Here is a 27,995-nt window from a genome sequence, read left to right as displayed (position 1 = left end):
TTTAATTGTTGATTTTAATGAAAAAATGAGAACGATACAGTTTGCGTTTGACTGGTTTATTTGTACTTAATGACAGGAGAAAACTACTGGAAGCTAACGTTGAATCCTAGTAATGCTATTGACACCAACATGGTTTCTTGTTTATTTGTGGTTTGTTCCTTTGAAAGTTTCATTTTGGCTTTGTGTTCTTCATCTTCACATCTTGATCTTTAAGCATCGTCTTCAGCCTCCTCCTCAAACTCGCCCTCCTCTTCAGCAGTAGCATCCTGGTACTGCTGGTACTCAGACACCAGGTCGTTCATGTTGCTCTCTGCCTCCGTGAACTCCATCTCATCCATACCTTCACCTGTGTACCAATGCAAGAAGGCCTTGCGGCGGAACATGGCTGTGAACTGCTCAGAGATGCGCTTAAACAGCTCCTGGATGGCCGTGCTGTTGCCTATGAAGGTGACAGCCATCTTAAGGCCACGAGGTGGAATGTCACAGACGGCGGTCTTGACGTTGTTGGGGATCCATTCAACAAAGTAACTGCTGTTCTTGTTCTGAACGTTGAGCATTTGTTCGTCGACCTCCTTCATGGACATGCGGCCTCGGAACACAGCGGCGACGGTCAGATAGCGGCCGTGACGAGGATCGCACGCAGCCATCATGTTCTTGGCGTCAAACACCTGCTGGGTGAGCTCGGGAACGGTCAGGGCGCGGTACTGTTGGCTGCCCCGGCTGGTCAGGGGTGCAAAGCCTGGCATGAAGAAGTGCAAACGAGGGAAAGGCACCATGTTGACAGCCAATTTGCGGAGATCAGCATTGAGCTGGCCTGGGAATCGCAGGCATGTGGTGACACCGCTCATGGTGGCAGAGACCAGGTGGTTCAGGTCACCATAGGTGGGTGTGGTCAGCTTCAGTGTGCGGAAGCAAATGTCATACAGAGCCTCGTTGTCAATGCAGTAAGTTTCATCTGTGTTCTCTACAAGCTGATGTACTGATAGGGTGGCGTTGTAGGGTTCTACCACCGTGTCCGACACCTGTAAACACACACAGTGTTGATTCGGTCTTGTGATGTTAGCAGAAGACCCTACGGCTAAACAAACTCTAATTAAAAACAGAACTTTTCAGGCACTATCACAAGGACGGGTCACCTTGGGGGAAGGCACCACGCTAAAGGTATTCATGATTCGGTCTGGGTACTCCTCACGAATCTTGCTGATGAGGAGGGTTCCCATTCCAGATCCAGTCCCACCTCCAAGAGAGTGGGTGAGCTGGAAGCCCTGCAGGCAGTCACAGCTCTCGGACTCTTTACGGACCACATCCAGGACCGAGTCCACCAACTCGGCCCCCTCTGTGTAGTGACCCTTGGCCCAGTTGTTTCCAGCACCACTCTGGCCTGTGGAAGAAGTGAGACTTTGTTTTCTAAGTTCATACAGATCACAGATATTGTAAAAGGATTTCTCTGGAAGACACTCACCAAAGACGAAATTGTCAGGTCTGAAGATTTGCCCAAAAGGTCCAGACCTCACAGAGTCCATGGTCCCGGGCTCCAAATCCACAAGAATGGCCCTGGGAACATATTTACCTCCTCCACAGGAAAGTGAACGGGAGAGCAGAAGGGAAAAGAGGAAACCGTAACATTTACATCGCAGCTTAGCAATGCAATGGACAAAAATATTATGGAACAGCACATCTTATGTCATGAAAAGCCTTTCAGGACGACGGTCTACCTGTGGCCTCGTTGTAGTAGACGCTGATCCTGTCCAGCTGCAAGTCGCTGTCTCCGTGGTACGTCCCAGTGGGATCGATGCCGTGCTCGTCGCTGATCACTTCCCAGAACTGCAGACAGGAATCACATGACGGGACTCATTTCACTTCTAAGCTACAGGCCTTTTGGGACTTTAAATGAGGATAACAGCAATGGGTTTGCATATTTATATTCTGGAGGATACGCTAGGATTCAAGCAGTTTCCTGCAGAGCAGCTGCAAATATTTCCAAAGCTGCCAGCTCATGACTCTGCAGAAAGCTATGCAACGCTTTCATATGTAAAACGTGAAGGAGGAGGAGCACAAAGGAGCCACTGATCACTCCGAAGGCCAAACTGAAAATGAAAAAGGCGTCTCACACAACACCGAGGACAATGAGGGCCTTTAAATTTGTATTCAAGTCCTGCTCCGGCTTTAAAAGCCCACGGAGCTCTGGGAGGCTGGGTACGCATTAAATCCACTAAGATACTGTAGGAAATCCTCTGCATGTCTGCATTTCCTGCTTTTTTACACATTCACTTAGATTTATGGTATTCAGCTGCAAAATGAGACTTTACAGCCTCCCGTTAACGCCGGCTGCACTGCAGACAAACGGCTGTGGAGTACAAATCTTGACATTTAAATGTCACGAGACGAGGGTGAGCGATGCTAGAGACGCAGAAGTGAGAAGACAGAAACTGATGGACGGCCCATCAGTGATGATGAAGATCACAGTGAAAGAATGAGGACAACGAGCAGGAAAAGCAAGGCCACACCCTGACCCATTTGACCACCGTGCAGCCGCTCAGCATCTCTGGCCGTCATAAATCCTGCACATCGGAGTCGATGAGCCCCCAGGGGACGGAAACAAACGAGTTGGCTCTCTGATAGACCACTCCTAGTAGTTTTAGCCGATCATACAGGCCAAAGCGGTGACCCGAACAAGGGAAAATGATTAACAGTACAAGCTTGATAAAAATATGTCTAATAAAATATAAAGGCCATCTGTTGTGTGCCTTTGGGAAGACAACTATTGCCCATTAAGGCCACTGGAAATGGAGACTTTGCGTCCGCTGTGCATCAGCTGTTTCCTCCATTCCTCCCCCACCCTTCTCTTAATTTGGTTAGGGGAGGAAAGATTCTGCTTTCCAGGACATCTCAGCCAGAAAGATCACCCTTCATTAATCCGGGCTAATGTTCATGGGTTCTTAATTCCAGGGCATGGATTTGAGCGTGTGCATGCGTTTACAAATGATCAGTTGTAAAACAAAAATAAGACAATAAGACAGCAGAAATAATGGGCCACCCAGACCTATTGTTGCAGACTGCGGCTGCTAAGAGACAGACTGGGCGGGTGATGTCATTGATGAACATTTTAGACTTTACTATTAAATGATGCAATGACAAATTATATCAGATGAATAGAATATTATAGTAAATAACACATAAGGGTGTTTTTTTGCAGAAAAAAGGAGAGAATGACTTGTCTTCTCACAATTATTCATGCCACACCCTTCCATCACGTCCCAATAGAATAGCTCACCCTGCAGTCTGCCTTTGCAGCCTGCAGAACTCAAATCTAATCAATATGTGCTATTGATTCATAGACATCTGGGGGTGGGGGGTAACTAGGCCTTTAATCCAGACTTCCACTCATTGTCTGAAACACCAGTCATATCAGCCTGGGCCAGACAAAGCAAGCAGAGTGAAGGCTCCACAGGCTGTGGGGGTCTGACATGAGAAGAAAAGAGTCATTTTCCCCTCTTTCCTTTGTCTTTTTCCCTAAATCAGTGCGTTGAGATGGGCTGAATCCTAGGAGCTGGGACGCAGACACACCCGGTGTTGTGTGCACTGCAGTGCTCACAAAGACTGGACCATTACTACTTTTTTATTTCATTACATATTTATGTAAATTTCTTTATCTTCATCAGTTAATAAATCCATATAACAGTAATTGTGAATGCTTTAGACAAAGTAACGCAAAAGTAACTCCTGTTTTATTCCACAGAAACATTTTATACAGATTTTCTGAGCTTACCTTGGCACCGATCTGGTTACCACACTGGCCGGCCTGGATGTGCACGATCTCCCTCATGATGGGTGCGAAGGTTTCACGGGAAAAAAGGTGCGATGTGATTAAAGTGGACGAGCACGAGCCGACTTGTGACAAGAGACCGGGGGGACAATGGATTTATAAGGCTGGAGCGTCTCCAGAGAGGGGCGCGGCCACGCCCACAACACGCTTCTGCACGCGCCGATTGGCCGAGAGGACCGGCAGGGGGAGGAGGAACGTGTCGGCTGCAGATCAGGGAGTGGGAATTGGAAAAGGAGATTGACCAGAATTTTACCAGCTGGTGTCCAGAAATATGCATTACAGCTGTTTTAGTGTCAGCCGGGGCTGATCATCGCTGCGACTGTGTGAGAAAACAGATGGCAGCAATTCCAGTGTGCAGTTGGGGCAGAATGACAGTTAGCTCCTTTAAACTCTGTCTTTTCTTTATTTTGATAATATACTGAAAACGTTGGTTAGACCAATAAAACAGTATGACTAGATCTGATTGGCTGATTGTGTGTATAGGTGGCACAGATGGGCCCCACAGAACAAAAATGTATAAGTTTGATTTGATGGGCAACTCTTTTTCCTACGTGTGTGTGTGTGTGTGTGTGTGTGTGTGTGTGTGTGATTGGTTGCTTGTCTTGTTTGTCTCCACTTGCATGTCTGTGATGGACTTGTGACCTGTCTACAGTGTCCCATTCCCCTTGCCTGCTCAGTTGTAACAGCTCCTCATGACCCTTACAGAAAAAGGGAGATACAAAAAAAATCAATGAATGGATTTTCTGCTTCACAATCATTCACAAAAACACAACTATCAGCATTATTCATCCATCCATCCATTTTCCATTGGGGGCAGCAGCCTAAGCAGGGAGGCCCAGACTTCCCTCTCCCTAGTCACTTGGGCCAGCTCTTCCAAGGGAATCCCAAGGTGAGAGACATATTCCCACCAGCATGTCCTGGGTCTTTCTTCGGTTCTCCTCCTGTTTGGACATGCCCGGAAAAACCTCACCAGGAAAACATCCAGGAAGCATCCTAACCAGATGCATGAGCTACTTCAACTGGCTCTTTTCAATGTGAAGGAGCAGCAGGTCTACTTCAAGCCCCTCCCAGATGACCGAGCTTGAGCTTCTCACCCTATCTCTAAGGAAGAGCCCAGCCACCCTGCAGAGAAAACTCATTTTGGCCGCTTGTAACCGCAATCTCATTCTTTCGGTCTCCAAAGCTTGTGACCATAAGTGAGAATTAGATCGACCGGTAAATATAGAGCTTCAACATTATTTGACAGAATTAATTACAATTAAACATTATCATCAACATCAAATTATAGTTATAGTTTTCCATCCACCGTGACTTGTTGTTTTAGGATTGATTTGATTTTTTTTATTTCTGTTCTTCATGTATGGACTGCAATGTGCAACAATTGTTTTTATTCAGAATAGCTTTTTCCCGTTCTTTTAGTACTGATTGATAACATGTCTGTCTGTCTGTCTATCACATCATCTGTGAGTTGCAGTTCTCGCGCCCACCGCTAGATGTCAGTAAACAAATCACATAAATGGTTTGCAGTGAGGATGGGCGTGGTCAGTAAACATTCCCCTCTAAACAACAGACATTTTTTTGATTCCTACTGAGGAGCGACGTCTTAGCAACCTGGAAACTGGTTTAATTTCATTCTGAACTGGTGAGTTGCTTTATATTAACCAAATAACGGAAGCTGAAAGAAAACAAATGGTTTGGAGTAAAGTTTAATGGTGTGAAATGTAAACAGTTGTTTCATCTGCTGCCGTGCTCTTTAGTACATCGATAGCGTAGATATTTAATCACGAGTTAACCCGTTTAGCTAGCTTCCTGTGTGTACGGATTGCAACATCTCACGTAAAACCCTTGGTGTTCGCAGGTCTTCAACGCATCTCAGATTTAGTTTTAAGAAAAACCAGCGAGTGGATGTTTGTTTAGAGAGGGAGGAGCTGCTGAAAGCACAAATGACTGCGTTACCATATGTCGGTGCTAGCTTGAGCTACTTATACATATATATAAATTGGTCACAGTACTTAAATACATTTGAAGTATTCTTTTAGTTGTTATCTGTACTTTTTGCTGTACTTTAACAAAATTCCGTCTATGTGGGATTATGGTACATTGTGTTCCTCTACTTGTGTTTTAGGAGATTACAAATTAGAAATGAAATGATTAAAATCTCTGAAATGTTAATTTTGACCTCTGGCATTACCAATCTGTCTGAGTTACATCTCTAGATTGCTCCATAACAGGTCCAACTACATGAATAATCTCACTACATTTACATCAGCTACAGTGATGTGAAGCATTTCCATGATGCTTCATTATCTAACTGCTACTTTTGCATAGCGGTAATGCTTCAACCTCACTTCTCTGTTGATATTTTTACATTAATAATATTTTAGGTAGTACATATTGATTTATATACAAATGAAGTCCTTTCAGTATTATATTGTGTTATAACGCAGTACCAGATAGAGATGTACTGGTACTTTTATTTTTAATTTTTTGATGAACTTGCAGATTATGATTCTGGAAGTTACAGATTGGGCAAACTGAGAAAAGTTTTAGTTTTTGTATTGCTGTTTAGCAATGGTGCATTCACAGACCCCCCCCCCCCCCCCCCCCAAAAAAAAAAAATCAGATTTTTGAATCTAATTGATTCAGCCAGGCTGTGCAGTGGTGCAGTGGTTAGAGCTGTTGCTCCGGGTACCCGGTTCTACTCCGGCTTCCTCCCACAGTCCAAAAACATGACTGTTAGGTTAACTGGTCTGTCAAAATTGTCCTTAGGTGTGTGTGTGTGTGTGTGTGTGTGTGTGTGTGTGTGTGTGTGTGTGTGTGTGTGTGTGTGTGTGTGTGTGTGTGTGTGTGAGTGTGTGTGTGTGTGATTGTTTGTCCTGTGTGTTTCTGTGTTGCCCTGCGATGGACTGGCTCTCTGTCCAGGGCTTACCCCGGTCCCCGCCTGATTGTCCGTTGACCGCTGGAGATAGGCACCAGCCCCCCCACGACCCTACATGGACAAGCGGGTTCAGACAATGGATGGATGGAAATTGATTCAGCCAATTATGCTGAATTAATGGCCGATTTTAGACATTTTATTAGCCTTATAATGGCTTAGTATAGACATTTTATTTGGACACGTCTCTAGTAATTAGGATTTTGCAGCACTTTTTTTTCTTTATTGAAACTTTTTTTCATTTTAATGTTTTTTTTCCTCTTTAAATTCCCCCAGGAGTCAAAATGTTTTACACATGTGGACCCAATGAAGCCATGGTGGTGTCTGGTAAGGGACTAATGATTGTTATAATGGCATTAAAAGAGCAAAAAACATAGTACTCTAATTTGCCCTTTATTGTTGGAAACAAAAAAACACAAGGTCAGAGGATAAATCACTTTTATGAGTGTACACGAGGTAGGCGAGTCATGTTGGTGACATAATTATGTCCTCAGATTAAGTAATGCTTCCCGCCAGTTCAGAGTAGCTGTAACATGTGACACTCAGATTGTTGTAATTTGTTCTCCAATCGTTTAACTTGATACTAAAAGCAGCTGGTTGTGTGTTTTAAAAACATGATATTTATGTTACATGGCTGCCCCTCCTCCTCTTCTCTAGGCTTTGGCCGCTCTCCACCTCTAATGATAGCTGGAGGAAGAGTGTTTGTCATCCCTTGTATACAAAAGATCCAGAGGTAATCCCATTCTGTCATTTCCTTCTCTGTGTGGACATTATAAGCTGTGTGGTTCAGAGTCCTTGTCTAATAAATAAACCAGCTTGTGTTGTTGTGGCTCTTCAGCTCCACTTAATCATCATTTCTGATTATTCAGTCTCATTGGTGCCACCTGCTTCTGTTATTTACAGAATTACGCTCAACACTCTGACTCTAAATGTAAAGAGTGACAAAGTCTACACTCGCCATGGGGTCCCTATCTCTGTGACTGGTATCGCCCAGGTAAACTTGATCGGATGCCTTTTGGTTCGTTTTGAGACGGTCACATTTGAATTAGGGATGCAACAATACCACTTTTTTCCAAACCGATACGATACAGATGCTTGGATCTGAGTACTCGCCGATACTGATTACCAATACCGATACTTCCACCACACAAAAAATGCAATGATTTGGAATACAGATTTTATTTTCTTCTCTGCTTTCAACAGGAAAAGACTGTGAGGTAGATAAAAAGTAAAATAAATGAATGGAAATCATCACAAAACTAAAATATTAGGTGAACAGAAATGACAAGTTACAGTGAAGCCATTTTCAAGCAACTGCATCGGTATCGGTTCCTGGTATCGGTTAACTTTTACAGATACCGATACCAGTATCGTATCGGTGCATCCCTAATTTGAATTCTTTAAAAAGTGAATATAACAGGGAAAGTTGTTGCTTAAAAACATTTAAAGATGTTAGCCAATGCAGAGTGAAGAAAATTAAATAATATTGAGTCATTTATTCTCAATTGAAGGAAGTGACTCGGTTTTGTCATGTGCGACGTGGAACATCTAACTGGTACAATAATAATGTAGCAAGGCAGAAAATGTAAACCTTAAATGTTTCCTGAGATGCAGATGTCTTGGTTCGTTTCTCGTTTAATTTAGGTGAAGATTCAGGGTCAGAACAAAGACATGTTGGCGACTGCCTGTCAGATGTTCATGGGGAAGTCTGAAGCGGAGGTGGCTCAGATTGCTCTTGAGACGTTGGAGGGACACCAGCGAGCCATCATCGCTCATTTGACTGTGGAGGTTTGTGTTTGGACAGTCTCAAGTTGTTTTGATTGACCTTCTTCTAATAACCATCACCCTAATCCTAATCCAGGAGATCTACCAGGACCGTAAGAAGTTCTCTGAACAGGTTTTCAAAGTTGCCTCTTCTGACCTGGTCAACATGGGGATCGGTGTTGTCAGCTACACGCTCAAAGACGTTCATGACGATCAGGTGTGTTTCTGTCTCTGCGTGCAAGTCTTACCAGGAAAAAAATTCAAGGGATACTTTAGAACTTTTTCATATTTTTAAATCATTTTCATGAGCTAGTGTGTGCTACAACAGGGTTAATGAAATGTCACTCAGACCCCCACCGCCCCCTGTGGCCAGAATACCGCATTTGCAACTTCAGAGTGTCCATCCGTTCTGTTGAACTTAAGAAAAAATTGAGCAGATTTGTTTGAGTTGGTGATGAACCGCTCCTGTAGGAACTAATGATGGCTGGGGAGACACTTCAGCAGTTGGATTTAAGCTAGGCGGACACTGTGCGACTTTTTCACTCGTAGTACTCAGCTTCAGCTCAAACTGTACGACTTCCTCGCAGAGCAGATCTCACGAGCCACGTGCTCACACTGTACGATCCAGTTCTCGGATGCAATCTGACACCCCTCACTGTACACACGTCGGACCCATCAACATATAAATATTGGACAATGGGTTTCCATAGCTCCAATAACAAATTTTTGAAGATAAATGGGAGGTGGCCACCACCGCCATTTTGACCGTGTCACAGGTTGCGTCAAGCCCAGACAATTCCATAAAAGGCAAAAGAGGTGGAGCTGAGGGTGGGGCTGTAAGGCTGGGATCAACTGACGACACCCGGTCGAACTAGCTACAAGCTAACCTGAAGCTAACCCAAAGCTAATGCGGAGGTGGGAGCTAAGCTAACGAAGGTAGCAACTTAGCTACAACCGGAGTTAACTGTGCACAACACCAGAGCTTCTGAGTCAGAGATACGCCGGGCTGACCGCTGGGTAAAACCGGGTGGAACACAGAGGTCTCCCGAGAGCTCCACAAGCCGGCAGCCGCACAGCAGACAAGCGCCGCTGCGATCTGAGATGCGCCGAGCTGCGGGGAGGGGAGAAACGGGTGGAAAACATCGGTCTCCCGAGAGCTCCACAAGCCGATAGTCGGAACCCAGAACCACCAACATGTTATATTTCAACCCATTTTCTAAAGTGCAGCATTATGTTAAATGCACTGGGTTTTACCCTATTACATTTAAATTTCATGGTTAAACAGTACATGTTAAAATCTAAGCTCAGCTCGGCAGTGACCTAAAATACATAAATATAATTTTACTTACCGAAAAAAATGAAGTGGAGACTCCTTGGATGCTCTATTAGTGCAATTAATGCCAAAGCAAGTCATTTTGTCCAACAATTGCACAAAAATATCCAAAAAAGAATACACAAACACAGAGACTCAAAATCCCGGAGCAGTTTCCAAGCCAGACCGAGGCTCTACTGAGGCCTTTCCACGGAGCTAGCTCTGTGGTCACGTGGGTCTGATGCTCATTAATTATACAGAATTTTAGGCTTTTAATACACTTAAACAGAAGAGTGAGAAAAAATTCACCCCCCTCAGAGTTGTCATGAGTGTAAACAAGATCATTTAAACCAAAATCATGTTTTGGTACCAGGCTGTAAACATGTTTATTTCTGCTGTGAAATTGGTATTTTTAACATGGGAGTCAATGAGGATTTGCTCGCTTCTGACACCAGCCCCCAGTGGATGAGGGTGGAACTGCAATTTTTGGTACTTCCGGGATTGCTTCAATTTTTGAACTGCATTGTGGGGGCTTGGTCGGACCTAAAAAATATGCTAAAAATTTTTACAAAAAAAAGTTTTTACAACACGTCAGACTTTTTTGTCTTGTTTTGCCTGTTGTCCTTCGGGAGTGCTGCAGGAGGACACACAGGGATTTATGGGGGTTGGATGAGGAAAACGAAATAAAAAAATCTGTGTTTTGTGATCAGTTTAATTTGACATGAACACGACAAACACACTTTCTTGACAATCCTTGTCATTGTGTGAAAAAAATGTGTAGAAATAAAAACGAACAATGTGTGTTATTAGGGAAATAGCGGGCGAGCGGTGTTGATGCATGATTGCGCATGCACTGTGAGCGGTTCTGGTACTTTTTGGGTTGCAGCCGCTCGCTGCGCCACTTCAACCCTCACGAGGAACGAGCAACATATCAAACACTCCAGAAGTCCATGCGAGCTCACAATTGCTGATCGGTAGCTGGTCACATGGTGTTAACCGCCTCTCGTAACCCCCTGTATACGACACCACGCTCAGCGCAAAACTCGCCCCGATCTCGTGGATTCTCTCGCGAGTGGAAAATCGTCTAAAAAAAGTGAAAAAGTCACACAGTGTACGCCCGGCTTAAGTGTTCAAAAGATGAACACACAGCAAGGAGATAAGTTTTGCTTTCAGTTTTACTAAACTGACACTAGGGGGTGCTAAAAACAATCCAAAACTGCCTAGTCTCCGTTTAAAATGCATCACAGGAAAGTGACAGGAACCCAGTGTGCTATTCAGTCATTTTAATTTCACATCAAAGCTTTCAGACTCTAATGGGTTCCACTGCAGTAATGGGTTTTGGTGATTGATATTGACTGCCTCCGATTCCTCCAGCCTCCATCCTCCTTTAGAAAGGGAGACAAATTAGGCCTAAGTGTTTCTATGGTAACCAAACTGTTGCTTCATTCAGTCTGGCTAATGTACCCCTCTTCCAGAGACGTCACCACACATCTCTACAAAGTTTCAGCGCGTCTTTCTGGCAGCATCTGTCGAAGTCCAGATTTGATTGTCTCCGTTTTCTTCTCTTCCCGTCTCTGTTGCAGGATTACCTTCACTCTCTGGGTAAAGCTCGAACGGCCCAGGTGCAGAAGGATGCAAGGATCGGAGAGGCTCAGTACAAACGCGACTCTGTTATCAAGGTAAAGCAAAAGTGTTAAAGTATAAAGACAAAATTGAATCTTAAAATGACGAGCTAATGTGTCTCTATCCTCCTGACGTGGTGTAGGAGGCTCAGGCGATGCAAGAGAAGGTGTCCGCTCAGTACAAAAACGAGATAGAAATGGCAAAAGCGCAGAGAGACTACGAGCTGAAGAAAGCAGCCTATGATATGGAGGTCAACACCAAGAAGGCGGAGTCAGAGATGGCCTATCAGCTTCAGGTACAGTCCAGTACAATTGGACTAGTGGTGCCCAGACTTGAACGCTGATTGGTTACATTTCAGTAAATTTATTCTGAACATTTAAAAGTAAAACAAAGACTTTTGAAATAAGATTTAAATATGGAATAAATGTGTTTGTTTCTCATTTATTCTTTCCGTTTCACTTATAATGTAAAGTCAACACTATTTAAGTTTTACATTTCTCCCCTCTACTAGTTGAACGCAGAATTACAACTGTCTTGTAAAACCCCGCTATAGCTAGCGCTAACGTGAGCCACCTGATACTAAAACAAACCACAAAGTTAAAAAGATCCACATTGTTGGACAAAATTATTAGTTACAAGTCCAGTAGCAACAAAGCCAGGTCACCATCAGTCTGACTTTGTAGCCTCGTTTAGCTCCCTCAAACTAGCCTTGGCAGCACTAATGTTCACTCTGACTTTAGCTCTTGGCTTCACCTCCAAAGACATTACACTCTTACTTCCAGGCTTTTCATTAACAGTCAGCGAACTGAATAAGCTAACTGCTAGCCTTTATATTAGCTACCGGCACAGTAAACAGCTATTGCTGTGACGCAGTTAGACTGTTACATGCAGTTTGTAGTCAGCAGAGGGCGACAGAGTGCTGTCCAATGTGAAGTTGCTCAAGAATCACTGAAAGCAGTCGCCTAAAGTGTTAAAACCCTTTAGTGTTGTCTTCGTCTTCATCCGCTTATCCGGGTCCGGGTCGCGGGGGCAGCATCCCAATTAGGGAGCTCCAGGCCGTCCTCTCCCCGGCCTTGTCCACCAGCTCCTCCGGCAGGACCCCAAGGCGTTCCCGGACCAGATTGGAGATGTAACCTCTCCAACGTGTCCTGGGTCGACCCGGGGGCCTCCTGCCGGCAGGACATGCCCGAAACACCTCCCCGGGGAGGCGTCCAGGAGGCATCCTGACCAGATGCCCAAACCACCTCAACTGGCTCCTTTCGATCCGGAGGAGCAGCGGTTCTACTCCGAGTCCCTCCCGAATGTCCGAGCTCCTCACCCTATCTCTAAGGCTGAGCCCGGCCACCCTACGGAGGAAACTCATTTCAGCCACTTGTATCCGCGATCTCGTTCTTTCGGTCATTACCCAAAGCTCATGACCATAGGTGAGGATTGGGACGTAGATCGACCGGTAAATCGAGAGCCTGGCTTTCTGGCTCAGCTCCCTCTTCACCACGACAGATCGGCTCAGCGTTCGCATCACTGCAGACGCCGAACCGATCCGCCTGTCGATCTCCCGATCCCTCCTACCCTCACTCGTGAACAAGACCCCGAGATACTTAAACTCCTCCACTTGAGGTAGGACCTCTCCCCCGACCCGGAGGTGGCAAGCCACCCTTTTCCGGTCGAGAACCATGGTCTCAGATTTGGAGGTGCTGATCCTCATCCCAGCCGCTTCACATTCGGCCGCGAACCTACCCAGCAAGAGCTGAAGGTCAGAGCTGGATGAAGCTAGGAGGACCACATCATCCGCAAAAAGCAGAGACGAGATTCTCCTGCCACCAAACTCGACACACTCCACACCACGGCTGCGTCTAGAAATTCTGTCCATAAAAGTGATGAACAGAACCGGTGACAAAGGGCAGCCCTGGCGGAGTCCAACCCTCACTGGGAACAGGTCCGACTTACTACCGGCTATGCGGACCAAACTCACGCTCCTCTGGTAAAGGGACTGAATGGCCCTTAACAGAAAGCCACCCACCCCATACTCCTGGAGCGTCCCCCACAGGGTGCCCCTGGGGACACGGTCATAAGCCTTCTCCAAATCCACAAAGCACATGTGGATTGGTTGGGCAAACTCCCATGTCCCCTCCATCACCCTTGCAAGGGTATAGAGCTGGTCCACAGTTCCACGGCCAGGACGAAAACCACATTGCTCCTCCTCTATCTGAGATTCAACTATCGATCGGACCCTCCTCTCCAGTACCTTGGCGTAGACCTTTCCAGGGAGGCTGAGGAGTGTGATCCCCCTATAGTTGGAACACACCCTCAGGTCACCCTTCTTAAAGATGGGGACCACCACCCCGGTCTGCCACTCCCTAGGAACTGCCCCCGATGACCACGCAATGTTGTAGAGACGTGTCAACCATGACAGCCCTACAACATCCATAGCCTTGAGATACCCAGGACGAACCTCTTTAGTGTTGTGTTAAATATAACATTAGTAAAGTTTTTAATTGCATGTCTTTTTTTATTTTAACACTGCTCTGTGTGTCATAATGTCCCTCTGGAGACAAATAGTTTTTTTTCTAAATCTGAATCTTTTCTGAAGGCCACCGTTCTAGAGCTATGTCATTATATGCAGATGAAGTTTAGGCTAATCCTGGTCAGATTCCTCACAAGACGTCTTCACATGTCCCACACAAGGTGGCCAAGACCAAGCAGCGCATCGAGGAGGAGAAGATGCAGGTTCAGGTGGTGGAACGCACGCAGCAGATTACTCTGCAGGAGCAGGAGATCATCCGCAAAGAGAAGGAGCTCGAAGCTAAAGTCAAGAAGCCCGCCGAGGCTGAGAAATACCGCCTGGAGCGGCTGGCTGAGGCGCAGCGGTGAGGACCCGACTTTATTTTACTGGAACTGTTGGGCTGAGGAGATGAATTGTTCACATGAGTTTCTCCTCTCCTGCAGCCTGCAGCTCATCATGGAGGCTGAAGCTGAGGCCGAGTCTGTCAGAGTGAGAAACCATTTTTCTCTTCTTTGATTCATCTTTCAGCGCCATCAGTGAGAACTGATATTCCAGACTGCAATAACTAGAAGAGCTGATATAATCCATTCTAGCAGCGACTGTTATAAATGCGTTTTGACGTCAGTTTCATGCCGACAAATCCAGAAATTCGCCGATGTCTCCCATCTGTACGGTAAACATTCCTATCAACACATCTGTTCTGAACTTTCCTGACTTGTTTTTATCTTCTTCTGCCTTGCAGATGAAAGGTGAGGCGGAGGCTTTCGCTCTGGAAGCTAAAGGTCGCGCCGAAGCGGAGCAGATGACCAAAAAGGCAGAGGCCTTTAAGCAATATAAAGATGGAGCCATGGTGGACATGCTGCTGGAGAAACTCCCGCTGGTCAGTTTGATCACATCGTAGTTTGGTCCACTAAGTGTACAAAAACAAAACGAATATAATGGGATCATTGATTATTCTGTCAACCTTTAGTTGATTTATTCCAGTTTAGATGTTTTCTAGTATTTTTACCCATGGTTCTTCTTTCTGCTGTCAGTTTTATTAGCTCCTGGTACATTTCCAACAGAGACGACAGGTTTCATTATTAGCTGTTCTTCTCTCGGTTATGGTGTCAACAAAAAAATAAATGAAATGTGCACTTTGAGTCTCAACCAGACAGTAAAGGACGTCTGAGGTGTGCAGGGTGAGGTTAGCGTTGGATTATCGGTTCAGACTGATCCTGTTAAACCAAACTTGCATCTTAGGTTGATTACTAAATCAGCTGGGGCTGCATGGTGGCGCAGTGGTGAAGGTTGCAGGTTCGAAACTCGGCTGCAGCCTTTGTGCGTGGAGTTGCACGTTCTCCCCATGCATGCGTGGGTTTCCTCCGGGTACTCCGGTTTCCCCTACAGTTCACAACATGCCCTATAGGTTATAAATTGTAAGTCGCTTTGGATAAAAGCGTCTGCTAAATAAATAAACATAAACAAACTCACTTTGGATTAAATTAGCAGAAAACGTCTCGGCTCCTAGAAGCTAACTGTTAGCATTAGCAAATCCACCACATGGCAGAAGTCCTCCAGGTTTGTCATTTGTGGAGACAAAAAATAACAACCTTGCAGAAACAGCAGTAGAGTCACGTTGCTGGTAGCCAATCAGGGGAGCGATTTCAGATTACCAGGAATATTAATGAGGAAGACTAAATCCTGCCGTTTTCTGCTCCGTTCTCCTGTGGCTCATTTCTACTACCTGAAAAAGGAGCCCCCCCCCCCCCCTCCACACACACACACACACACACACACACACACACACACACACACACAGATGGACTCACTATACATTCATTTATAACAGAGACCACCGATTTATTGAAGTAATGAGTGGATGTCCTCCTCCATCGCTGTGTGGTACGCTGGAGCCACGGTGAGGGACAAACATAGACTGCAGCGCATTGTGCGCTCTGCTGAGAAGGTGATTGGCTGCAGCCTTCCATCTCTCCCGGACCTGTACGTCTCCAGAACTCGGGGGCGTGCAGGTCGGATAGGAGCTGACCCTTCGCACCCGGGTCACAGACTTTTTGAGCCGCTTCCCTCAGGCAGGAGGTTACGGTCCATCCGGACCAGAACCTCCCGCCATAAGAACAGCTTCTTTCCATCTGCCGTTAGACTTGTGAACAGATTATAAACACACAACCATGCTGGTCTTCTGTACTCGACACAAAGTCACGTTATCGGCCATGTTACCATTACCTGCCTTTTTTTATAGCTGAAAGTTTTATTCTAGTTTTTTTTTTTAAATTATATTTTATTCTATTTTTAACCATATTATTCATGTTATATGTAGCACATTAGTACCGAAGCAAGTTCCTAATTTGTGAATTGTTTGTTCACTGACAATGGCAATACACCTGATTCTGATTCTCTTAAGGGGCAGATGAGTGATATTTAATACGACACCGATATAAAGCAGCACGCATCGACTCAGGCTCACGCTGTAAATGTTGATTTTAGGACCCTGGGGTCTTATCTTCTGTAAATTAAAAATTTTTTTCTGCAGATGGCAGAGGAGATCAGCAGGCCGATGTCTGAGGCCCAGAAGATCACCATGGTGTCCAGCGGTGGATCGGAGGTGGGAGCAGCTAAACTAGCTGGAGAAGTGCTGGACATCATGACCCGACTGCCTCACACTATTGAGAAACTCACTGGAGTCAACATCTCACAGGTGACATCTAATGTGAAACAGTTAAAGCTCCTGACTAAACAAACTTGATGCTAATTTTTATTTTCCCCCACAGGCTGCTGGAAAACCCACTCGTGTGCATTAAGAAGACGAAGCATCAGAAAAGTCGTCTAGATGTCCTCACCCCAAGTCTCGTCTCGATCGTTTCCCAAACATCTAACCAGTTTAGGATGCTTTCTTCTTCCTCCTTCATGCGGTGTGGGTTTGTTTTCCTGGTGGCTCCTGATTGGCTGTTGCTAGCCACAGCAGAAACGCTGATGAGAACATTTTTTGTGTATGGGAACAAATCGCAGCCTGCTTTAGCTTCTAGAGCAACTTGAATGAAGAACTGCGGCCGTTTTGAACCCGATTTAACTTTTTTTTATGTATTATTATTGTGACCATCCTTATGAATCCCTGATAGGAAAACATTCATTTATACCAGCTTTTTAAAACGGTAATTGAAAGAGACAGTTCAGGTTGTCGTGCCTTTAATTCATCACAGGACGCTCACTGCTGTTCCACTCATTACTACAGCATTGGCCCAGTGGTTTATATTCTTTTCTATGTAGCCACATGTCGTTTGTATTTAGTGTTCGAGCTGCAGGCGGGAGGATTTGCTTGTCGAGCGAAGGCAGAGGAAGTGGTTTGAGGGTTCTGTACGAGTCGTCTGGAGGAAACAGTGGTGTGGAAGTTTCCGAGCAGCTGTTTTTTAATTTTTCTGTCTCTAGAGGAGGATCATCTCTCAGAAACCATCCTGCTGCTTCTCTGTGGGCTGATTTGGTTCTAAAAGCTCCGACTCTGCGCTCATTGCTGTATGATGTAAAACTGATGCATGTGCTTTAGCTACATATATGTAGTCTTTGAACATTAAATGTTTTATATCCTTTTTCTTTATAAACTAACTCTCCAAAGCTTTTTAAGACGTATGCATCTTACTAACCACCAAGTGCCTGTTCAGACACGCTAATCTTTGCTGTTTAGCCTTTTGGGATTAAGTTCGTGTGTGTGACCAATCGCGCCATCGGCTGTCACTGTTGATGGCACAAAACTGAAGCCAAGATCGTCTCTGCCTTGTTGGTTTATTCCTGTGTGCCGTATTTGAAGCATGACTCTTAAAATGGCTCCGTGTGAAACCGCTCGTGTCAAATATACAGAAGTATGTCTAATAAAATTATAATAAAATGTTTTATTCACTAAAATCAACCTGTTTTATTTTTTTCATTGTCATAAAATCGAAGTTCTGTTGAATACTGAGACTTTTTTTGGAAAATGGTTAAATTTATTTAAACACCTATAAAAATAAACAATGAAGAGCTTCAAGGTAACAAGCGTTCTACAAAGACCCAAAGAGTGACCCAGGATTTCTATATATTAGTAAAGGAAAATGCAATTTAGTCTATAAAATATGTACAAACTAATGAAAACAGTAAAATAAACACACCCTCTTTAAAGTGTTCTTGTAAATGCAGAGTTTAAAATGAGGTAAATCCTAATAAAACGTGTCTTTTACCTGTTTTAGGACATGCAGAAGGAAGGCAGGACCTGCAAATCTAAGCCAGCTGCTGGTCTGCACGTGTACTTATGGACAGTAATTGCTTTCGCCCGTCCATCCGTCATTTTAAAACAACTTACAGTCCTACAGGAAGTAAACTTATGTAATTTAACCAGCAGGCTTCTGTAAGGTCAGGACAGGTTTTGTTCAGAGAAATTACTAAAAAGCTTCAGATCTCCAGTCTTCAGTTAAATGTCAGCAAATTAAAAAGCTCTTAGGAATACGATAAAAAAACGTTTTTTTTAAGTTTTCATAAGAAAACCACTTCTCTTTGAAAAGGATAACATGCTTTAGTTCTGCAAAGTCACATCCGAGCAAACCACAAGACTCATGAAACACACAACTATGGAAGCCCATTCCTGCCACTCAGATAAAAAATAAAGTATTATCTCATAATTATGACTTAGCTATCTCATTATTATGAGATAGTATCTCATTATTATGAGATAATATTTCATTATGAGATAGTATTTTTTTTATCCGAGTGGCGGGAATGGGCTTCCATACACAACCTTCGGAGGGAGAGGTCAAAGTAGAGATGTTTAAAGGCCAAGTTCACTCGTTTTTTTTCCAGCACCTTTCCAGTGGTCTCTAGTATGACTAGAATGACTCGTGAGTCGATTTCTGGAATAAAAGCTCTGGTGCTCTTGTTTCAGGAAGTAGCAGTTAGCCTGGGGAGAGATGAACAAAACGCAGTAGGATTTAGGCCCAATCCCAATCCTTGCACTGCGCCCTACGGCCTTTTGTGAAGTGCACTTGGAGAAAGTGTGCAGTAAGGCTTCGAGTGCGAGGTGCTCAAGTGTGCAAATGACTGCCGAATTGAGACGGGGAGCATTGGGTCATCGATCGCAACGCATGCCGGGGATGCTGGTCTCGGTGCTACTTTTTAAAAAACCTTTATTAAAAACTTTTTAACGAACAACCAACTATTTGAAATGCGTTTACATTAATTTCTGCTTCGTCTAAAACATTCAGAGCATCAATTAATCATCCTAAAACGAACTACTGTCATTTGAAGATACATATTTCCATAAAAGACCCTTGAGCCTTTTTCCCCACAGCAATGGCTTGTGGGTAATACCCTTCGCTGAAGAAGAAATTCCTCAACATATGATAAATGTGTTTCCATAGGCTACATGATCATCAGCTGGTTTACTCCTCGACTTCTGCCTTTGACTGTTCAACTGTTTTACGACGATTTACCTCATTTTAACACCATATCAGGAGCAGAGGTTGTTTTTATTTTAATGTGACGACACATACACCTTTTACTCTGAACTTGAACCACAGTGTATCAGAATGAGTCACTATGCATGCATAGCCCACAATGTCAGGTCTGGTTTCCTGTGCTCTACAGACGGGAAGCCAGAAGCACCGACTCCAAAACGTCTCAGAGATCAACTCTCGCACTAAACCAGGAATCGCAGAATTCCCAATCTGAATAATGCCAAAGAAAACTACAGTAAAGTATTTGGAAGAATGGATTACGGAGTAACATCTCCTTTACACACATTATAAACGAAGTCAGAATGCCATTCCAGTTTGTTTTAAACAATATTTTACATCTAACGGTTCGGCGCTGCTGCATTATGGGTTTGCAGGTTTTGGCTGAGATTTGTGAATTTTCTCTGTGAAAAAAAAAACGAATGAAAAAGAAAAGTAAAAATTCTTGCATCACAATCAGGAATCATTCACGACCAGGAGGGAGAAGTTGGGTCACAGGCCGGGAAATGCATGTGGGGTAAAGTGCAGCTGGTTGTGGAATTTTAAATGCATCCCCTCTGACCGAGTCACAGCCAGATACAGGAAATAAAAATAATAGATTTGAAAAAGTTCATTTAAATATTTAAAGGAGTCCCGTGTGCCTTTCACCATCTGCATTTTCACTCTGCTGGGGAACGTAGTCACATCTGATCATCAGCAGAAGCTGCAGACTTGTGTCTTCTCCATGGAGTCCATCTGGTACCACATGCACGGGCTCTGTCTCTCAAAGATGGTTCTGGAACTTTTTCCTGATAAAGATGGAGGTTGCAGTTCTCAGGAGTACGGGGATGAGATGAACCAACCCGACAGGGTAAGAGGAGGGGGCGGAGATGGGAGTAATCTCACTGAATTACAGACCATGCTTGGGGCTATAAATACCAGATAATCCCTGTGTGTGCCGTTTCACCTCAGAGCAACAGGTGTTCAGTTTAAAGTTTGTGAGTCATGTGCAGCAGGGGATCTTTGATGCACCTGTTCTCCTGCATGCAGCGTTTAAGATGCTAAAATAAAGGTTAAATCCGTTCATATTCTAGTTTGTGATGCATGATTATGGCTACAGAACAAGAGAAAACCCACCACCAGCTACGAGATGTAGCTCAGACGGTCACCTTTCAAAAGTCTTTGGGGTCTGAGGTGGAATTAAAACCGAACCAGCGGTGTCTCAGCCCCCCCATCCACCTGAAAAGTACAAAATACAAAATCCAGCATCCTGCTCCTCCTGTGAACACACCCACACCCATCATCTCGCAGATGAGTGAGCAAACAAGTCTTCACCCCCTCCCTCCTTGCTTTTAAACTTTAAACCATGTTCATGGCGTCCTCCGTGAGAAAGGAGTGGATGTAGGCGAACGATGGGCGAAGCTTGCAGTCTCTGTTCCAGCAGCTCAACATGAGTTCATAGAGACCCTGAGGACACACAGCTGGTCGGCTCAGATATACCTGAGAGATAAACCAGGAGAGAGACGTGATGAGGTGTGTGCGCGCACGCACGCACGCACGCACGCACGCACACACACACACACACACACACACACACACACACATACATACATACATTATGGGCGGAACTCTATAAAAAAATTAATCTAATTAATTAGAGGTTGTGTAATTAATCTCGATTAATCACAGTTTAATCACTCAAGACGCTCGGGCCCAAAGGGGTAGAATTTTAATGCAGGCGATATTTTTGTACACATCTATTCCACGTCGTCACCTGCATGTTCAGACTATGGTGTGTTTTAAAGCGGTTGTCTGAATTCAGCATAAATGTGAAAATCCCACGAGCAGATTCTGGTGTAGGTGTGTATTTGTACCTGTCTGCCCTGGTCTCTGAAAAACTCGCCAGCGTTGTCGATGACTTGTTCATCTGTGAGGTTGGAGTATGGCTGCTCCTGACAAACACTCAGCATCTCCCACAGAGTGACCCCAAAGGCCCACACGTCACTGGCAGTGGTGAACTTACCCTGAGAACGAACACACACACACACACACACACACACACACACACACACACACACACACACACACACACACACACACACACACACACACACACACACACACACACACACACACACATACAAAATCAGAAACTCCATTAGCATCAAAATGATTGTAAACACCATTATCATCAAAGGTGCGAGATGACACATTAAGAGTTTCTGCCTCATTAATGATTCATCAGCTCTTTTCCTTGTATTTTTGTGTTTTTAGTGACCCGTAAGGACCCAACCTGCACAAATGTGTGGATAAAATGATGCACAGATGAAAAAAAAAGGGTTCTGAATCTTTTTTGAGTGTGCTCACCATGAGTATGCACTCCCAGGCCATCCATCGTATCGGCAGCACGGCTCTGCCCTGAATCCTGTAGTAGTCTCCAGCATACAGGTTTCTGCTCATGCCAAAGTCTGCTATCTTGATGTGACGCTCGCTGCCTTGATCATCTCCGCTCTCACCCTTCTCACCCCCGACTAGACAGTTACGAGTGGCCAGATCTCTGTGCACAAAGTTGAGGGACGACAGGAACTTCATTCCCGATGCAATCTGGCTGGCCATGGAGATGAGGGCTGGGTAACTGGGACAAAAGATTACCAGTAAAGTAAGATTACCACAGAAGTTTGAGAATTACTTTTTAAGAGTGGGACTCAATTAAAAAAATAATCTAATTAATAAGAGGTTTTGTAATTAATTAATCTTGATTAATCGCATTTTAATAGATTAAAAAAGAAAATTTGCCCAAAAGCTACTTTTATATTGAAAATTAATTTAGTGAGGCACAAAATCAGACAATAAACACAGACATTAATATAGTAAACTTGAGGACGATGTTAAAATACAAACAGTTGTATGTTATTTATTGTGATATTTATCAAATATGGTTATATATTGAGAAAAATATATTTAATTATAAAAAGAGAATTAAAATATTAAACACTCAAAAGTATCTAAAATTGGTTCCGTTAAGTACCGGAATCGATTCCTAGGTACCGGGAATTAGTACCGACTCGATACAAATGTCAAAGGTACCCATCCCTACAACAGACTTTTTCAAACAATGTTTTTGAACAGAAACTGGATTTGATTTTAGGTTTTCTCTGTTAGAACAGTAATCAGGGATTTTACACACTTCAACAAGTTATGCACTTTCTAAATAAAATGAACCTCTCTTGTATATTTTTGCATGTTTCTTGCTTGTTTTTTCTGGAATTATTTTTTATTGCGATTAATTTTTTTCAGATTTTCGATTAATTAGTTAATTGATTTTAATCAATTACCAGCTTTAATTTAAATTCAAAACAGGAACAAATTTAAATGTAAAACATATTTGTGTCGTCTTCTTAAATGATCGTGTTACCTGATGGTGGGCGTGTTGTGTAAAGGCCCAGTTTTGTCCAGTAGAACTCGCTGGGACAGATACTGGTTCAAGTCTCCACACTCCATGTACTCAGTGACCATGCAGAGGGGATCGCTGCTCACACACACGCCCAGCAGCCGGATGATGTTTGGGTCCTTCAAACGAGACAGGATCTTCACCTCTTTCAGGAAGTCATTCCTACGAGTAGGAAAAGGGAATGGGAGAAGATAAATAGAAATGTCTGCAAAGGATTTCTTAAAATCTGGGGATTCAAACCAGTTATGAAATGAAAAATTATTTAACAGCTCAGGCCAACTTTCAAGTAGATCAGGAGGAAAGTTTTTTGTGTCCTTTCCTGATGAATCACCTCAGATTTCTTTGGAGGCGTTATTTATTGAGAGATTTTTAGAGATCGGCTTTAGTCGCTTTCTTTTTTAATTATTATTCTTGCTAATTTAAATATTGCAAAGAACACACATTTGTGATTTTGAAAAGAAAATCATCAAGCTAACTAAAATGATGTGGTCCTGTTGGCTTCATCAGAAAGTGATCTCCAGCTTTCACTGGAGCGGTTCGCAGCAGAGTGTGAAGCAGCTGGGATGAGAATCAGCTCCTCTAAATCCGAGACCACGGTACCGAGTCGGAAAAGGGTAGAAAGCCTTCTCCGGATCAGGGATGAGGTCCTGCCTTAAGTGGAGGAGTTTAAGCATCTCGGGTCTTGTTAACGAGTGAGGGAAAGCTGGAGCGCAAGATCGATAGGCGGATTGGTGCTGCGTCTGCAGCGATGTGGGCGTTGTACCGGTCTGTTGTGGTGAAGAGAGAGCGGAGCTGGAAGATGAAGCTCCAGATTTACTGGTCGATCTACGTTCCTACCCTCACCTATGGTCACGAGCTTTGGGTAGAGAGATCACGGATACAAGCGGCCAAAAAAAAAAAAAAGGTTTTCTCCTCAGGGTGGCCGGGCTCTCCCTTAGAGATAGGGTGAGAAGCTCGATCATCCGGGAGGGGCTCGGAGTAGACCCGCTGTTCCTCCACATCGAGAGGAGCCAGTTGAGGAGGCTCTGGCATCTGGTCAGGATGCCTCCGGGACGCCTCCCTGGTGAGGTTTTCCGGGCACGTCCAACCCCAAAGGAAAACCCAGGACACGCTGGAGGGATTGTGTCCCTCACCTGGCCTGGGAAGACCAGGATTCCCCCAGAGGAGCTGGCCCAAGTGGCTGGGGAGAGGGAAGTCTGGAGCTCTCGACCCCAGATAAGCAAATGAAATTAGATGGATGGAACTAAAATAAAATCTGACTGCTGAGTGAAAATCCAAAACTTACTACCACCATGTTCTCTCTACACCAGTTTATACAGCCGTAACCCAGAAATAAATTGTGTCAGGAGTTATAAAAGAATAATTTGGATATTCAGATTACTCCTAAATTATTTTTATGAATCTACGTACAGCTAACCTAGTTTAGCAGTCATGCTCTGATGAACAAAGTGAATTTTAAAAGTTAAAATTACATTTGTGTGCAAAATAAAGACGTAAATGAACCCTAATCCCCTCGCTGGAGTCTTGAGGCACATTTTTCTGCCCTAAGAGCTAAATCCCTTAAGCTGCTGCAGATCTGTGACATTTTCTTTGCCTCCCAAACGACAAATAACCAGTCGAGTTCTGCTAAATCCTACCTGATGTTCAAGAAACACGATATTTAATGGGAGCATTACAGCTGGACGTATGGGAGGTGTGAAAAGAGGGTTAAGCTGTAAAAACAGAGGAAAGCTGTGAACGTGTGTGTGTGTGTGTGCGCGTGTGTGTGTGTAGGTGAGTGTGTGTGTCTGTGTGTGTGTGTGTGAGAGAGAGAGACGACAGTAACCTGGCATTCTTAGATGCGTCTGGGCGCAGTATCTTCACAGCCACCAGCAGAGGGCGACCTTTCCTCACATTAAAGGGGAACTCCAAGTTTGGAAGGTCCTGGGGGTTTTCGATTTCACACAGGTGCACCTTTGACCAACAAACACACAGACATTCATACCCAATACTCAGACCGTCACCCATAACTGCTTCAGTTCTCACCTCCCCAAACTGTCCCTCTCCCAGCTTCTCCTTGAAGACGAGGCACTGGCGCTGCAGCTCGGGTAGAGGGGTGGCGTCGGCCCCCGGACTGGAGGAGGCCAGGGCAGGTACGGCGTAGGTGTTGTTCCCGCTCACACCCTGCAGACTCACTATGTCTGCCTCTGCATAGTGGGGGACACTTGGAGGAAGAGGGGGAGAGACAGGTGGAGACAAAGACGGGTAAGGAGGAGACCCAGGATAGGGAGGCGGCTCTTCTTGTGCGGAGGCGAAACCTTTCTCCATGTCCAAGTCCAACCCACACGCTGGTGACAGAAGGGAGAGGTGGATGAAATGAGACGATTAAACAGAATCAAACGACGTGAAATCCGTTTGTTATGAAGAGATCGTTTGGATTTAGAGGAGTTGCATTTAAATATGAATCGTTTTAGGTTTTCACACAAACTAGAAGCAAACTTAGGAAAAAAAAAAATCCCACTCAGATAAAAAGAGTTTACAGATTCAGCTTTTCTGGCCCGGAGAAAGATTATTTAATGTCATAGAAAACCATTCATCTGCCGGGATGCTGAGCCACAGCAGAAACGATGCAGAGAAAGCGCCGTCCCACTGAAATAGCCAGACATCAGTGTGTCTGAATCACCATCCATTACATCGAGCAGGCTTTCTGAACACTTTCCTCGTTTCGGCGTCCTCCGGTCCCATCGGCACATTTATCTTTGTTTCATCCGGGTTTTCCCGAGTGATGGTGGAGAATCTAAAAAGTCAGATGGCCACCGGTGTGTAATATAATTGCCTTCTAGTAAAGAATACCAATTTTCCCTGAGAGAAAATATTGTCTGCTTCATAATTCTGCATGAAGTGGTGTTTATTTCTGTCCCTGCATCGGGACTACAGGATAACCCACGCTGTTAAACAGGAACAACAACGAGCACTCCGAGGAATAAATCCTCCTTCGCTCATTAGCTGCAGTCTTCCTAGTTTATTAGAATTAATTCGAACCTACTGCTGTACTTGCCGATAAAATTGAAACACTTCTAAGAGATAATAATTTAGCGTTTGACACCAGCGCCTCTCGAGAGGTTCTGACAGCAAATGAATCAAGTAGGGAGGGTAGGGTTGGAATACCAAGTTGGTTTACCTCTGAAACACTACGGGACTTGATACGTTTTCCGTCCAGCCCAGATTCACGCGCCGCCACAGCCAACGCATCATAACTGTGCGAGTTAAACCAAAGCATTTAGAATTATGAGGGTTTAGTACTTAGGGGGAGTTCATGAGGATCGATGTGGACGTCTTTGAGCTAAACGACAAAAACTAGAAGAATTTGGCCATTTCTTTAGTTTCCTCCGGTCTGAGGATTTAAATTCAGTTAGGATCTCATGACTGTCAAGGCCAGACTACATAATTCACTTCACACTAATGAACTTCTCACTGACTGTTGGAGATTTAGTTATCCTGATGAAAACCACCTCATCAGGGTACAAAAGCTTCTTCACAAGATAGAAAAGGCAGAACCCAAATCATGACATGGCTTCACTGCTGGCTTTTACTACTCATGTTTTATTTTTTTAAGGAACAAAAGAAAGCGAAGCTGCTGTCATGGCAACAGCCTGGTTCATACTTTATCCTCGTAGCCATAAAACAAAAGGGAAAACTTATAATCAATTAATATCTTACGCGTTGTAGATGGTTCCTTCGACAGCCTCAGTTTGGGAACAGGCGTGATTCTGATGGGACTGATAAGCTAACAGCTAGTCTGAGCAGAGTCAAGCTCAAAGTGGATTGTAAGAGCTAGCTACAACAGGTAAGATGCTAGTCACTCACACAGGTTCTTGTGTGATGCATTTAGGAAGGCGACGTTAAAACCTTTTGTGGACCTGACACGTACTGCATGCAGCCATTGACCAATCACAATCGTTCTTAACACGTTTGTAGAAGCAGACCACAAGGGACGGGTCAACTTGATGCAATCTGCTGGGTTTTCCTACGTAGGAAACTGGGCGACGGCGGCACAGGAGGTAAGTACTCGCCCCATAATTGGAAGGTTGCAGGTTCGAGCCCCGCTCAGTCTGTCGCTGTTGTTGTGTCCTTGGGCAAGACACTTAACCCACCTTGCCTGCTGGTGGTGGTCGGAGGGACTGGTGACCACTTTGCTCGGCAGCCTCGCCTCTTGTCAGTGCACCCCAGGGCAGCTGTGGCTACATCGTAGCTCATCCCCACCAGTGTGTGAATGGGTGAATGACTGTGTTGTAAAGCGCCTTGGGGGGGTTCCAGGGCTCTAGAAGGCGCTATATCAAATACAGACCATTTAACGAAGTGCTCTGATAAGTAGTTTCAACTGGAATGCGAACTTTGCAAAAGGCCGTGAGACGATGCTTATCTGAGTTTCGTTGATGTTTTGTTGTCAGTCTGCGCCGTATTTGTTTTCAGCTACACGTGTGAGAAAAGGGGCGGTACTTCTAACCTGTCAATAGCTTGATTGACCGACTCAGTGGTCTAGTGGTAGTGTCTCTGCCCTGAGATCGGGAGATCAGGGGTTCGACTCCTGGTCGGGTCATACCAAAGACTTTGAAAAAATGGGACCCAATGCCTCCCTGCTTGACACTCAGCATTAAGGGGTTGGATTGGGGGGTTAAACCACCAAATAGTTCCCGAGCGCGGCTTGTCTGCAGCTCCCCCCATCCCCCAGGGGATGGGTCAAATGCGGAGAATAAATTTCACCACACACCTGTGTGTGTGTGTGACGACTAAATGGGACTTTAATCTTAATCTTTAATTTTATCCCCAGCGGGGGGGAGAAAGATCAGCTTACATTTCCGCTGACTGCGATGGTTGATTGACCTTTGACCTCTGATGCTAAACGTGAAAATTCGTCCAAGTTTAAAAGAAACTAATGAGCTTCTAAGTTCCCCAGGAGCCAAACTTTCCCTTCCAACAAAACAGAGAGTTGTTTGTAGTGAGAAGGAGAGGTTGTGTTAGTAACTGAAGGTCAAACGCATGCACAGAAAATAAAACGCTGGTTAGAGCGAGACTACTTCCATCTACTGGCCCAGAAAGCAGCTGGATAGTGAGGCGGGGGCTTGTCCGGACCGTGTTGGCCCAGCTG

The 27,995-nt window shown here is 44.6% G+C and overlaps 4 protein-coding genes across 9 annotated transcripts in view; 2 read left to right on the top strand and 2 right to left on the bottom strand.

Moving 5' to 3' along the window:
* Positions 1–40: 40 nt before the first annotated feature.
* On the bottom strand, positions 41–3,926 carry tubb5 (tubulin, beta 5). Its single transcript, XM_015950268.3, has 5 exons — positions 3,770–3,926; positions 1,716–1,824; positions 1,463–1,573; positions 1,137–1,381; positions 41–1,022 (listed from the first exon to the last, which is right to left on the bottom strand). Exons 1-5 carry the CDS (start codon positions 3,824–3,826, stop codon positions 210–212), a joined length of 1,335 nt encoding a protein of 444 aa, XP_015805754.1. The 5' UTR covers positions 3,827–3,926; the 3' UTR covers positions 41–209.
* Positions 3,927–5,344: 1,418 nt separating this feature from the next.
* Positions 5,345–17,320, top strand: flot1b (flotillin 1b). Its single transcript, XM_015950270.3, has 13 exons — positions 5,345–5,468; positions 7,038–7,088; positions 7,419–7,494; positions 7,665–7,755; positions 8,406–8,549; positions 8,623–8,742; positions 11,421–11,516; positions 11,603–11,755; positions 14,146–14,327; positions 14,407–14,452; positions 14,706–14,843; positions 16,497–16,661; positions 16,735–17,320. Exons 2-13 carry the CDS (start codon positions 7,046–7,048, stop codon positions 16,762–16,764), a joined length of 1,284 nt encoding a protein of 427 aa, XP_015805756.1. The 5' UTR covers positions 5,345–5,468; positions 7,038–7,045; the 3' UTR covers positions 16,765–17,320.
* A 2,899-nt stretch (positions 17,321–20,219) lies between these two features.
* cldc1 (C-type lectin domain containing 1) overlaps positions 20,220–27,995 on the top strand; it is a 182,627-nt gene continuing 174,851 nt past the window's right edge. Inside the window, exon 1 of the mRNA XM_054741071.2 lies at positions 20,220–20,266. Within this exon, the coding sequence (XP_054597046.1) occupies positions 20,235–20,266 (32 nt within the window). The 5' untranslated portion in view covers positions 20,220–20,234. The remainder of the gene's footprint in view (positions 20,267–27,995) is intronic.
* The window catches only part of ddr1 (discoidin domain receptor tyrosine kinase 1), a 79,735-nt gene continuing 72,290 nt past the window's right edge, over positions 20,551–27,995 (bottom strand). For all 6 annotated transcript variants that reach the window (XM_015950263.3, XM_015950265.3, XM_015950267.3 and 3 more), the window contains 6 exons: positions 24,893–25,194; positions 24,693–24,820; positions 22,832–23,029; positions 21,784–22,051; positions 21,291–21,440; positions 20,551–20,916 (listed from right to left, as the gene is read on the bottom strand). In XM_015950263.3, the coding sequence (XP_015805749.1) occupies positions 20,776–20,916; positions 21,291–21,440; positions 21,784–22,051; positions 22,832–23,029; positions 24,693–24,820; positions 24,893–25,194 (1,187 nt within the window). In that variant the 3' untranslated portion in view covers positions 20,551–20,775. The remainder of the gene's footprint in view (positions 20,917–21,290; positions 21,441–21,783; positions 22,052–22,831; positions 23,030–24,692; positions 24,821–24,892; positions 25,195–27,995) is intronic.

The sequence above is a fragment of the Nothobranchius furzeri genome, chromosome 5 (assembly GCF_043380555.1).
Source record: "Nothobranchius furzeri strain GRZ-AD chromosome 5, NfurGRZ-RIMD1, whole genome shotgun sequence".
NCBI classification, from domain to species: domain Eukaryota; kingdom Metazoa; phylum Chordata; class Actinopteri; order Cyprinodontiformes; family Nothobranchiidae; genus Nothobranchius; species Nothobranchius furzeri.
Note: the sequence above shows the minus strand (reverse complement) of the source record. Positions and strands in the feature narration are given on the sequence as shown.

Excerpts from the sequence above, each read along its gene's own strand:
- tubb5 (XM_015950268.3), bottom strand. The coding sequence starts at position 3,826 with ATGAGGGAGATCGTGCACATCCAGGCCGGCCAGTGTGGTAACCAGATC. Across the intron at positions 1,382-1,462 it reads ACCTGACAATTTCGTCTTTG|GCCAGAGTGGTGCTGGAAAC; the intron begins GTGAGTGTCTTC and ends CTTCTTCCACAG. Across the intron at positions 1,023-1,136 it reads GCGTGGTGCCTTCCCCCAAG|GTGTCGGACACGGTGGTAGA; the intron begins GTGACCCGTCCT and ends GTGTGTTTACAG.
- flot1b (XM_015950270.3), top strand. The coding sequence starts at position 7,046 with ATGTTTTACACATGTGGACCCAATGAAGCCATGGTGGTGTCTG. Across the intron at positions 7,089-7,418 it reads TGAAGCCATGGTGGTGTCTG|GCTTTGGCCGCTCTCCACCT; the intron begins GTAAGGGACTAA and ends CCTCTTCTCTAG. Across the intron at positions 14,844-16,496 it reads TGCTGGAGAAACTCCCGCTG|ATGGCAGAGGAGATCAGCAG; the intron begins GTCAGTTTGATC and ends TTTTTTCTGCAG.